Source organism: Gymnoscopelus microlampas (genome assembly GCF_963454915.1).
Source record: "Gymnoscopelus microlampas genome assembly, chromosome: 19".
NCBI lineage: Eukaryota > Metazoa > Chordata > Actinopteri > Myctophiformes > Myctophidae > Gymnoscopelus > Gymnoscopelus microlampas.
This window is the reverse complement of record NC_139956.1, coordinates 35,961,091-35,974,859: the sequence shown is the minus strand read 5'-3', so window position 1 is coordinate 35,974,859 and position 13,769 is coordinate 35,961,091. Positions and strand designations below refer to the sequence as shown.

Below are 13,769 nucleotides of genomic sequence, written 5' to 3'. Positions count from 1 at the left end.
CGATATTTTCCGATATTACATTTCTATGCTTATCGGTCGATAATATCGGAAATCCGTACTGAAAAATACCCATAACCGGTGATAGCCGGGAAGATACCATAGACCGTAAAAAAAATAATAAAAGCGTCACGCCATTGGGTTCTAGAGACCGTAAATGAAGCCTGCAAACGGAAATGAATGCTACAGAAATTATGCAGTAGAACCCCTAGAAACATACCCTAGTTTATCATTATTTTTTTTAAATAAATGGGACGATAATTTACCAAAACGCATTTCATAAAAAGCATATAGTATTTATAAGAATGTTTATTAAGGTAATAAAATCAAGTTTGGCCAAATACCCATCCGCTTGAATAGAGCCTAATTGCTTCTGACACCAGCAGGGGTGAAACAGTGGTGAAACGGCGAGACTACAGGCCATTCTTATGAACTGTCACACTTCCTATATAGCCTCAATTTACAAGCCGGATGCTAGCCCCTTGTGAGATACCCATACCTGGCCATACCCGGTGAGATACCCATACCTGGCCATGGTGAGATACCCATACCTGGCCATGGTGAGATACCCATACCTGGCCATACCTGGTGAGATACCCATACCTGGCCATACCTGGTGAGATACCCATACCTGGCCATACCTGGTGAGATACCCATACCTGGCCATACCTGGTGAGATACCCATACCTGGCCATACCTGGTGAGATACCCATACCTGGCCATACCCAGTGAGATACCCATACCTAGCCATATCTGGTGAGATACCCATACCTGGTGAGCCCCCTGCTGGCTGGCTGGCGGAGAGCGCCACCAGGGACAATGAAATATCACAGATATGCTTTAACCTCTTCCAGCAACCATATTCTGTGGGGAACATTAGGCAAAAAATACTTAAAAGAGAATAAAAGAGATTTGTTCCTACTTTCACTATTTTTGAAACAGGGCTTAAATGAAATAAAATAATCATAATGTGTGTTTTTGTAACTTTGGGTCCCCATCGTTTGGGAACCTTTGCCGTATAGAATAATCTTGGAAAAACATATTCTTCTGTCCTGCGTTCGAAGTATCTCTCTTATAACTTCACAATCCCCCTTTTAACATCATCACACTTTCTCCGCGTGCTTGCAAGCGCTAACCAAACACGTCCTTTAATACTCGAGGTATTTTTTAACGAGAACACAGTGCTGTGATTCTTCACAAAAATATACCGAGCTTCTGTGTTTGCTGCTATACCTCGCAAAGTCTATATTTGTCTGTCCAGAGCTAATCTCTGCCGTCTGGAAGATGTCGACATTGATAGCAGATATACAAGCTCATAGCGCTGCACATAGCGCTATGAGCTTGTAGATCTACAATTTATTGGAAAAAAATGTGTGCAAATCTTTAAATATATATATTTATATTTTTAAAGCGAACATTTTTAACTCAAATCTTTGCTTCTGGGGGATTCTACAAAATGTCTTCTAAATCTTAACTAATCTAAATCTGAAAAAAATAGATATATCAGTGGTTCTCAAACTTTTTCATGTCAAGGACCACCCAATATTATATGTATTTGGCCACGGACCCCCATCTAAAATGTAGTTCTAGGGACCCCCAGAAGCAAAGATTTGAGTTACAAATGTTCGCTTTAAAATATATATATATTCAAAGATTTGCACAAATTGTAATGATTTTTCAAAAATAGCCAAAGTATACAATAATGGATAAAGTGGTTAAAATCTAAAATGACAGATGCTTTCCCGGTCTTGAAGTAGTTGGTTGGGTGTTTTGAACGCTGTTGTTTCCCGTCTCTCTCTCTGCAGTGGTGAACAAGTCCAAGATGCTGTCTGCCGGCGTGTCGAACGTGGTGCTGAAGTTCCTGCAGTCCGAGATGCCCCCGGTCCAGTTCAAACTGCTGGGCACGTTACGCATGCTCATCGACACGCAAGGTATATTCTTTATTACTTCTTTATTACTTCTTCATTAACCCATTCAATCCGGGAACACATACTGTGTTATTTTAGATTTTTAGCCATTATTTTATACTTTGGGCTATTCAACAATAGCAGATCTACAAGCTTGTAGATCTGCTATTCTTTTTAAAAAACGTGATTTTTTCCCCCTCAAATCTTTGAATACATATATTTTTTAAAGCGAACATTTTTAACTAAAAAAAAAATGCATTTTCAATACACTAGCAAATTACTACTTGTAACAATCCTCTTACGAAGATCCTGTATTTTCTACTCTCTTTTTTTACGTGCCCTCTGCTGTTTGGATCGCTTTTTTTGATTAAATCGATTTAAATTGTCACTGGTTTGAATCGATTTACGATAAATCGTTACATGCCTACGATTGATTGATCATCGAAATAAACGTGCTCTGAAAATGAACACGGACACACCCATACGACCACTTGCCGTGCTAAGTTTTTTCTTCTCTGTGTGTGTGTGTGTGTGTGTGGTGTGTGTGCGTGTGCGTGTGTGTGCTCAGCCGAGGCGGCCGACCAGCTGGGGACCAACGGGAAGCTGGTGGAGAGGCTGGTGGAGTGGTGTGAAGCCAAAGACCATGCTGGGGTGATGGGAGAGTCCAACAGACTGCTGTCTGCCCTCATCCGACACAGCAAGTCTAAGGTCTGCCTCTCTGACTGACAACTAACTGTCTTACCACTCTGTTAAGTCATCCATTAAGACCGGGAACGCATCTGTGTCATTGTAAGATTTCTTTGGCTATAAAAACATATGCAGATATACAAGCTCACTATGAGCTTGTAGATCTGCTATTTTTGAAAAATCGTGAACATTTGTGCAAATCTTTGAATATATATATATTTTTTTAAAGCGAACATTTGTAACTCAAATCTTATTGCTTCTGGGGATTCTACAAGTGTTTTCTAAATCCTAACAGTATGTTGCTATAAATCAGTGGTTCTCAAACATTTTTCATGGCAAGGACCCCTAAAATGATATTTATTTGGCCACGGACCCCCATCTCAATATATATGGTGTTCCAAGGACCCCCCAGAAGCAAAGATTTTAGTTAAAAATGTTAGTTTAAAAAAAAGAATATATATGTATTCAAATATTTGCACACATTTTCACTTTTTCTAAAATATTTTTTTCTAAAATAGCTGATCTACAAGCTCATAGCTCATAGCACGGCACCGAGTGCCGTGCTATGAGCTTGTATATCTGCTATTTTTGAATAGCCAAAGAAATCTAAAATGACAGATGCTTTCCCGCGGATTGAATGGATTAAGTCAGTGGTTCTCAACCTTTTTAGGCAGCGACCCCCCATAATACAACTGGGGACCCCCCACCCTGACAAGCACTTGGAATTGTAGGAGTTGATGTGTTCAATTTAGTTTGACTCGGTTCCACAGATACTGTATATATTGTGAAAATAGCAGATCTACAAGCTCGCAACGCGAGGCGTTGTGAGCTTGTAGTTCGGCTATGTTCACAATGTTTGCCTCTTTCTTATATAATTTGACAATTTGGCCAATGTTTCACCAGTTTGTATAGTATAGTTTGTTGATTACTTTAGATTCAGTAATGGTATTTTTTTCCTTCTTTTTCCCACCTTTTTTTTAGGTATTATTTTAAAAAGGGCTAAAAAGTCCTTAAATTGTCACTTCACTGCCTTCTGGGGACCCCCTGGGGGTCCAGACCCACAGGTTGAGAACTATTGTGTTAAGTCACCCACACTAACCATTGACCACCCTGTTAGTCACCCAGGCTGATGTGTCAGTCAACAATCCTCTTACTGGCGGAGGGGAGGAGGGAGACATTTCATGCTGCGTTCACTCACTGGCAGATACACAGCAACGCAGCAAAACAGCAGTGAGCTAATTCTCTGCTGGGGGAACTTTCAGGCATTCTTTTTTTACGGCGTGACTCTGCAGCAGGCTAGCCATCTATCTATAAGAGTGTGTGCGTGTGCAAGGATAGATTCTGCTAACAGCAGAATCTGTCAGCACCACTGCCATAAAGACGTTGTTGTTGGAATAAACACAGAAGCACCCGGGAGGAAGTGGATGGAAGAAAGGGGAAGGAGACAAAACAAGTTCCTGTTTTACACAAAAAAAGGAGGTGGTGCCCCCATTGGCAAAAACAGAGGAGAGGGAAAAAAGGGGTTTCCTTTTTTTGTTGTTGTCTGGGATACGACTCAAGGCGGTGTGTGTGTGTGTGTGTGTGTGTGTGTGTGTGTTTGTGTGTGTTTTACAGGATGTCGTCAGAACGGTCATCCAAGGAGGCGGAGTCAAGCACTTGGTGACCATGGCGACCAGTGAACACATGATCATGCAGAACGAGGCGCTGGTCGCACTGGGCCTCATCGCCGCTCTGGATCTGGGTGAGAAACGTTCAGCCTGACGACACATCGTTTAAAAGTGATACTGTGTAACTGATTAAATTAAATAGAAGTTAGTTTTGATATTGTCCGAAACTGTTACTTTTCTGGACTCAAATGAAAAAATACCTAAAGTAGCAGATCTACAGGCTCAAAGCATCAAAGCATCAAAAGTAGCAGATCTACAAGCTCAAAGCATCAAAAGTAGCAGATCTACAAGCTTGAAACGCTTGCAGATCTGCTACTTTTGATGCTTTTGTGTGAAGCTGTTGTATGATCAATTAGTGTATTAATTCACAAAAAAACACAACGGGTTAAAATATGGAGATGGGAGGTTTCTCTTTATTCAAGGTATATCTTTTGGCTTTTATGCCTTTATTGACAGGATAGTAGGCTGACAGGAAATGGGGAGAGAGAGATGGGGAGTGAGATGCATAGCGATCGGGACTCAAACCATGTCAGGCTACTTTGGAGACTAGGTGCCCGGACCGCTACGCCAGCGGTCCGGGCCGAGATGGGAGGTTTCTGCCTGACATTAAAGGAGAATTTCGCCCGACGTGTTTACCTTTTTTTTACCTTTTTTATGACGTTATGATATCCTAGGACAAGTGGTACTGTAGAAAAATGTCATAACTCCATCCCGGGTCCGCCGCAGCTAGAAACCCGCGCAGTGGACTACGAGAGGGTAAGTCTCGCTTTAGAAAGACTTCCTAAGTCTTTCTAAAGCGAGACTTCCGGTGGAGCGCGTTCAAGACAATCACGTTGCATAGTGTTCTCTCACTATGAACATCAGATCTCAGCAAAAACAACAAAGAAAAGCTATTAAAGTAACGCGATTTAGAGCAAGTCCCATAGGCGCGGGTTATTAGCTGCGACGGACCCGGGATGGAGTAATGATTTTTTTTCTACTGTAACACTCGTCCTAGGATATCATAACATCATAAAAAAGGTAAGAAAAACGTCGGACGAAATTCTCCTTTAACGATATAATCTTTTACTGGTATACTTTTTCACGCAATCTAATAAAAAAGAAGTCCGCAAAGGCAGCTGTTTCTCCGAGTGATATTTATTATTGTCTAAAATAAAGCAATGGAATGGTCTTCCTCAGGCCCTTTGGTCACCTTCATCTAAGGAAGACCATTCACTGGTCCAAACCTTGTATTATTTAGCACATTATTACCTTTCATTTTGTACTTGCGATTCTCCAATAAATCCTATTTGACAAGGAGGGCAGGGGGGAAAAATAGATTACCCGGAGCAGCAGCTGCCTGTACAGACTATTATTTTCTTCTCAGATTCTTTTTACTTTTTGAACTGGAAATACTCAAGTAAACGTGCGTACACTGCACTTTAAAATTGTACTCAAGTACAGTACTTCCCACCGTGCACTTCAGTTGCTTTTATATCCAGTTCCAGAGGAAGGAGGTCACCCTTCAAAGAGATTATGTTCTGTAATGACATTTCTGAGTCACATCTCCAGACAGCGATGACAGCCAGCCAGTGCAGCTTTCGTCCATGGCTGTGGGATAATATGACACATAAGTACCAATCTCTGAGGTCCCAGGTGGATGCGACTAATGACACTTGTAATTTGTTAATTAAGATTAATCATAGTTTAATCATTTTTAGCTTGATTGCACTGTTCTTGCTGTTCAAGAAAACCCACAGTCTGCTGAAATAGGACATTGAATCTCAGAGTTCAGTTATTACACCGGATTCGGTGACTTAACGAATTCTGTGAGGGCTCCCTCTTCGGCAAGGCAGTTTTATTTGCATAGCACATCAACAACGAGGCAATTCAATGTGCTTTACATTACATACTGTAGCACATCAAGCAAAGTAAACACAGCTATACAATGTCATTAGGATGCATAAAACAAAAGAAGTACAAAATAATAACAATAGAATTACAGTGCAGAAGAGAAAGAAAAGTAGCTCAATCAATGGCAGTGTCAAACGGAATGATCTTTAGTGGAGGCACGGTGGCGCAGTCGGTAGCGATGTCGCCTCACAGCTTCAAGGTCCTGGGTTCGATTCCCGCCGGGGACGCTGTGGGTGCTGGGGGCGTGTTCTCTCCTCCACCTAATCAGTGCCCATACCCTAGGTGGGGTTGGTGAAAGGGCCTTTCTGTGTGGAGTTTGCATGTTCTCCCCGTGTCCCCTAGAGTAGGTACCCTCTCAAAAAACATGCAGTAATCCTGGTCTATATACTACATCAACCACTTCAGCCCTATTTAAAGTTTGGCTATTTGAAAATAGCCGATCTACAAGCGCACAGCGCGCCACGATGCATGCTTTGCGATGCATGCTTTGTGAGCTGGTACAGTAGATCTGCAAAACATTTTTTGCACCCCTAGAATTAACCCGGAATCCAGACTGATTCGACCCGTTCCGCAGATTTTTTTGCATAATGGGTACTTTTAGTTTTGGTACTTTAAGTGTATTTTGATGCCAATACTTTTGTACTTTTACTCAATTTTGAATTATGGACTTTTACTTGTAACAGAGTATTTCTTCATGCAGTATTGATACTTTTATCTAAGTAAATAAATGTTGTACTTTTACCACCACGGCCATTACCAGATGTAAACCAGCTGCATTGGGAGCACTTTGAGACTAGATAATGAAGTGAAACCAAATGGAAATTCAGGTCAGGTTAGGGACCCACACTTTCAGTGATGTGATTCCAGTTGCAGCTCAGAAGCACTTTGTGGACTCATTTCTAACGATGATGCGACTGCAGTTCAGGGTTGCAATTATACATTATTTTCATGGTGACTATTTTATCCGCTTATTTTTCGATGAATCAAATAATTGAGAAGCGCGTTGTTTTTTTGTGTGAAAATAGCAAATCTTATACCGGAATAGTTTTGTCTTTTACACTTCTACGTCTACTTGTATTGTATTGTTTGTTGTGTATTGATAGTTATATCACTATTTTTAACAACCTGCTCAGGGACTACAGATGGCTCTTTGCTAACTCTAGCTCATTTACATTGAGGTGAAAACTGAAATGTTGATTAATGTGCATTGTCACTGGTAAATAATCTACAAACTTACAGCGTTTTGCTTCACGGCGCATTGTTAACTTGTACTATACAAGCTATTTTCACAGTTTTTGACATGTATTGAAGTGTGTAGAAACTTTTTGACTATTATGACATAAGTTTTTTTCCATAGATTATAGTGTATATTTTTTATAATTGATTATGGATTTGTTTGATTAACCGTTGCTCCCCTTGTTGCAGTTGCAGCAGAGAAGGACTTCGTGGGGTCCAGCTTGGTGCCGGTGCTGCACAAACTGCTGTCAGACGACAGGAGCGCACCGGAGATCAAGTACAACTCTATGATCCTCATCTGTTCAGTCATGGGATCAGGTAAGACATACTGTACCACACAGGGCTTGGCTTTATTACCATTCCTGATTTAAAGGACAATTCTAGAGTAGCCTGGAATCCAGACGGAGGCGCTCGTTCAGCGTTTTTTTTATTGCATTTTTTTCACTTCTCTTCTCCGTCTGGCTATCATCCTGTTTGAGCCGGATTTCCAAACCTCACCAATTACGTAGGCAAGTCAAGAGATGACTCTTAATTTTACATTGGAAGCCACTTCCGCTGGTCTGCACCACAGACCAATCAGAAGCCGTGGCGGCCTGGGTGCCCTTGGAAAATAGCATGATTACCAGACTTAAGTGAAGTGATACAAAAAAATCCACCGAACGGAGCAAACCTAAACGGAAAATAATCCTTTACTAATATTTCACAATATTCATGCTTGAATGTGATGCTGGAAAAGTCGTTTTATGATGATTGAATGCTGCAGATTCAGTCGAGTGTTTTTTTCGGGGGTGTATTTCAAAAAGGGTCAGCCTGTAGATCCGATAATAACAAACCAGTTGCTCTCCGCTCTCTCCTCAGAGCCTCTCAGCAAAGAGGTCCAAGGCCTGGCCTTCATCGACGTGGTCTCCAAGCTGCGAGCGCACGAGAACAAGACGGTGTCGCACCAGGCCTCGTTGACGGAGCAGCGGCTCACCGCCCAAAGCTAAATGACTCTGAACCCCACCCCCACACCCCACTCATGCCTGCATCACCCTCTGCCACTCCGTGCCCACCATCGTCATGTGCCAAGGTATCACACACACCCCCTCGCCCACTTCAACTGCCAGCTGGCCGGGCGGACGGTCGCTTTTTGTCCCGTTCTGTCCCCCCCCCCCCCCCTTCAAGCCCCAAGCACACACCCCCCCCTCCCCCACCCCCCCGCCAAACCACTACCACCACCAGCCCTGCCGATCCTCCAAAATCACAGCCACCAACCCTGCCGATACCCAACCCTAACCCCCAAAACACCACCACCAACCCTGTTTATTATCCCACCAAACCACCTCCACAAACCCCTGCTAATATCCCACCAGACCCCCCACAAACCATTACCACCAACCCGGTTGATACCCCTCACGCACCCCAAACCACCACCACCACCAACCCTGCCGATAACCCCACGCAACAACCCTCCTCCCCCCAAATCCTGTGCATGTGTCCCCCCCGCTACAAGCATCTCTATGACGAACAAAAGGCGCCGTAGACAAACGTCAACCGCAATAGATAAAGAAGAGACGACACTCTTTTTAATGACCATAGCTGTGATGATGATGAGGATGATAATGCCACCGACCGAATAGCCCGCCAGTAAAAAAAAAAAAATGTACAAAAACAAAACAACCTTGTTGTGTGTGCAGAAAGGTTTTTCTTTTTATTTAAAAATGTAATAATAATAATAATAATAATAATAAAAAAACAGCCATTCATCATGATGTGACCAATTGTGTCCCCATGTAGCTTGAATATCAGTTGACTTGAAAAACGTGCATGTTTTAGTCCTGTTGAAGGTGTGTCGGTGTTCATGTTCATATTACCGCCCTCCCCCCTCCCTGCCGCCGCTCCCTTTTTCTCGCAAAATCTGAAGTCCAGCCTGCCCACCCACACCCGCCTCCTCTCAATAAGATATGTCTTTTTTTGTTTTTTTCACTTTGCCTTTCGGGGTCAACTCTTTAGATTTCAATCCGATGTTAAATTCTGCTGTCGCTCTCAGACACACTATTGTTCCTGTTCTCGACCGTTGTTGTCGCAGCCCGGTTGACAGAGGAAAACGTTGGCAACTGTAGGTTTCAGCAAATCACAAGGTACTCGTACGTAGAGTGTGTTTTTGAACCCCTCCCCTAAAAAACATAGCATGTCAGCGTCTCCAGATGTGGAACCACGTCGACTTATTCCGAGATTGTTTTCCAAAGTACGATCGTAACAGAGGAGGTATTATTTATTATAGTGTGCCTATCGGTATGTAAACTCGAACAGCGCTGAGAGGTGAGGGGCTTCGCACCACTCAGGCGTGGGCACTCACTCGGCTAAGCTCCGCACTTGGATACGACGCCTCTCGTGTTCGTGGTTTGCAGAAACACTCAAAAGCAACGTTTATTTATTTTGTCTTCTTCCTCTGGGTGATTGGGTTGACTTGACGTTAGAATCATCGGAAAGGAACGGGATCTCACAAATGTGGAAAAAAGGCAGGAGTCGCGTATGAACTTTGTAAGCAAACACACCATTAGTTCGTTCAGCGATGCCCGTCGACCGTTCCTGTGTGTGTGTGTTGTATTTTAACACCATTATAAAACCGGGAAAGCATCTGTGTCATTTTAGATGTTAGCGTTGGCTATTCAAAAATAGCAGAAATACAAGCTCACAGCACGTCACTTTGTGTCGAGCTTGCACATCTGCTATTTTTGAACATTTTTGAAAAATCTTGAAAGTTTGAGAACTACTGATTTAAAAGGCATTTGTAGAATCGACCTCAGGTCTTAATGGGTTAATACATTGTGTGTGAGGGTGGGGTGGGGGGTGGGGGGGTAGACCGTGAGGAGGTCGGGGAGGCGACGGTAGGTCAACTAGGGCTTTGCGTACGTTTACCGTGCGCTACAGCGTTAGCTACAGCGTTAGCGCTTCATTTTGTGAGACTGGCTAATGGAATGCAGGCACCAGTCGACACTCTGTCACTGTCTTTGTACCATTGCAAAGTTGCCTAGATGATTAACCACTTAAAAAGTCATACTGTGTAACAGTCATTTTTGTAGTCTTTTTTTTGGCGACACCTCTTGGTCTAGTCTATGGTCCGTTGGAACTGAGATTCCCAGAATTCAGTTCGAAACAAAACCAGGGAACATTTCCGGTACATTTCTGGTGCCTCCGTCGTATTGGCGTGAGTGTCGTGGGCAGACGGATACAAGAAGAGTGGGCACCTTGATCTAAAATTGGCTATTTTGTCCAAAATGTTAAAAGAATAAAATGGGCTGAAGTAATGAAGTAAAGGTACATCATTATCAGACCTAAATGTATCCTTCAACTTCTTGTTTATGCCCAAAATGATTGGATAAACAGGTTTTGTAGCAATTTGTTACTATTGTAAAAAATATATTGGGCCTTAATTGGCTAATGTTCAAGCATGTTCTAATCATGTATACTTTACATTACTGACCATTTTCCAAATATTTGTTATCCTTTTAACATTAGGAAAAATAGTTACATCGAGGTGCCCACTTTTCCTTACTGCCCACTCTTCCTGTTACCGGGCAGATACAAATGCTGTTTAGAAGTTTTCAAAAAATAATATTTATGTGGAATGGTTATTGTGAAAGATATACCAGTGAAGGATTACATCACAAATAACTTGAGTTACACAGTATGACTTTGACCGTGTGATGTAGTTGGTTCTTCTGGAATTCTTCGACAACGTGCACATGATCTCGGCATGTCGGATACTGTACTAGCACCCTTCTTTACTGTACATGCCACACTGTACATCTCCCGGTTCCACAAGAACCGGCTCTTTTGTCAGGTATGAATGGTTATTTATCGAGATTTGTACCCTTCTAAAGACACGTCCAAATAAAGATGTAATCCACAGTAACTGCATAAAAATACTATAAACTTTAAATGTTTGTTGTAAATGTCACAAGTTGTACATTTGGAGGACTGTAAACTCAGCACATAATTAAAAGATGATTGCTGGAGATGATGTGTGTCGTTATTATACACATTTGGAATGCATCACCTACAGTAATTTGCACCTGGCTTATTTGCAATTCTAGCCTCATCTTTATCAGCAATGAATCTTTTTTGGTTAAAGCTGCAATCTGGAACTTATTTGAATGAATACAATGTTAAAGTTTATTTAATTTATTATATATGTTTTTAAATTCAGAGTAGCCAATGTATTTTTACCACTTTCTTCTCTTCATTTGTTGTTGCCAATGAATTTCTCCCCACACATGTCTGTGTTACCACTGCTGCTGTAACCTACTGGCTCACCTGTCAGTGAGGAGTTCCCTACGTGAGGACGGACGCAGTGCCACCGTCCTACTCCACCCGTTCAACACTCCCCGATGAAAGTCTCCACCCCCAGCCCATAGGAGCATGTGCAGCGGCAAATATCACCATTCCCCAACTAGCCTCCCTCCCCCGAATACAAAATAGCAAAAGTAGCAGATCTACAAGCTCAAAACGTGTCGCTTCGCCGTGTTTCAAACAGAAAAGGCATTTTCAGGTCGGGATACCAATTTTATCCAATCAGGATAGAGATTAAACAAGGGAAATTGGAAGTGATGGCACTAAGAAATGAGCAGACAAAATTGGAACTGGAACACTATAAAAATGAAGCTGATAAATGGGTACTCTCTTCTGATTGGATGAAATTTTGTCACCTACCTAAAAATGTATTTTCAGTTTAATAAAGAGCTGGAAAGACAGGGAGGCTCCTGTTACTGAAATAGCACTATAGCAACGATTACAACGATCACAATATAGACGTTTAACTTTTTAACAAAAAACCTTTTGTTTTAACCAAAACATATCACTTACCCTACCTTGATTTGCGGTTGAAAATGAAAAATGGGTGTAGTGGTCCTTTAAGAACACTACGAATTGAGTTCAAGTGTCACTTATACGTGAGATTCACTGGACAAGGACAAGACGTTTAGTTGTCACCCTCATTTATTTGATATTAAGCATATCAGTGGGTCAATATTACACAGGAAATGAGGGGAGAAATAAGGGAGGAGGTAGTTACAGTGGAATGCTGTTGTGAGTTTATCTCGTCATCTCCTCATCGAATTTCCTGGAGATGACACGCGGTAATGAGTTTCCTACGGGAGCTGACAAGGTCCATCTCTGCACCCTTCATCATTAAGCCTGAGTTATCGTTGCCGTCGGGGCGGAAAAACCTCTTATCTCCGTACTTTAACTTTAAATGAACGCCCTACGTGATCATACTAGAGCGACACACAAACGTGTCAAAAGTAGCAGATCTACAAGCTTCCGCCGCGTTTCGAGCGTGTCGATCTGCTATTTTTTGCTCCTTTTTGTTTTATTTGAATCCTGAAAAGTAACAGTTTAGTTTTTTGGACTTGTGAGGTTTCCACCCGACAGAGACGATATACTTTGTCGCACAACGGTGTCGCATGCCGAAAATAAGTCGTTTTTACAAGCTTGTAGAACTGCTATTTTCGGTGTACGAGAACGTCATACGACGAGAGCATAAATTAGGCTTTTTACGTTACAAATGCTCCAAAGTGGAATGTAAAATGTAAAACCTCTAAGACTTGGCAACAATAGGATTGGACTTTTTTTTTTTTTTACACACAACAATTTGAAGGGACAACATGAGTAGTCAACAGTCAGTAAAGATCGAAATGTGCTTTTGAAATACTTCACACTCCAAAGCACTATGAACAAACGACATACTGTAAATAAAATGCCCCATCAGGTAAAAAGAAAACGTTAAATTGTGAAATAAAATAAAACAAAGATTATCAAACACTTTCACCGGTAACGATACGATGTCTGGGCCAAATCCAACCTGAGTTCCAAAAATCTACTGTTTGTACATCAGCGATTTATTTCATGATACTGACGGCAAATACTGCACGAACAAACTGACACCGTTATGCTGCTTGATGTGTAAAGGGCGATTCACACCCAAGCACTATAACCATAACGATTAACCACTTAAACCCTATATGTGATTGACCGGAGTCCCTCAGGGCTCTATACTAGTGTATTTTCTGTTTTCTGTTATTGTGAGGAAAGCTTTTGTTGAAAATAGTCGATCGACGAGCTCACAACGCATCGCGCTTGATCTGCTATTTTCGGTGAAAGCTTTCCCCACAATACAGATGCTGCGGTTTACGTGGTTAACTGTATCGTTCACCATTGTCGTCATTACAGTTGTGGTGTGAACTCTGCCATCCACTTGAGTTAAAACGATACCGTTTATACAGTGCTTAGTGTGAACGGCCCTTAAATCTGGTTGACTCGGTAGTCTTTCAAGACAGATTTGCTGGTCACGATTTTCAAATGCTTACGTTTAACAGTCATTGGAAGCACTGAAAATCAG

General features: G+C 41.9%; 1 protein-coding gene across 2 annotated transcripts in view; it reads left to right on the top strand.

The window, feature by feature from the left end:
• rap1gds1 (RAP1, GTP-GDP dissociation stimulator 1) overlaps positions 1-8,738 on the top strand; it is a 54,598-nt gene extending 45,860 nt beyond the window's left edge. For both annotated transcript variants that reach the window (XM_084042219.1, XM_084042218.1), the window contains 5 exons: positions 1,803-1,928; positions 2,473-2,612; positions 4,206-4,332; positions 7,577-7,705; positions 8,246-8,738. In XM_084042219.1, coding sequence (XP_083898345.1) covers positions 1,803-1,928; positions 2,473-2,612; positions 4,206-4,332; positions 7,577-7,705; positions 8,246-8,373 — 650 coding nt within the window. In that variant the 3' untranslated portion in view covers positions 8,374-8,738. The remainder of the gene's footprint in view (positions 1-1,802; positions 1,929-2,472; positions 2,613-4,205; positions 4,333-7,576; positions 7,706-8,245) is intronic.
• The last annotated feature ends 5,031 nt before the right edge of the window (positions 8,739-13,769 follow it).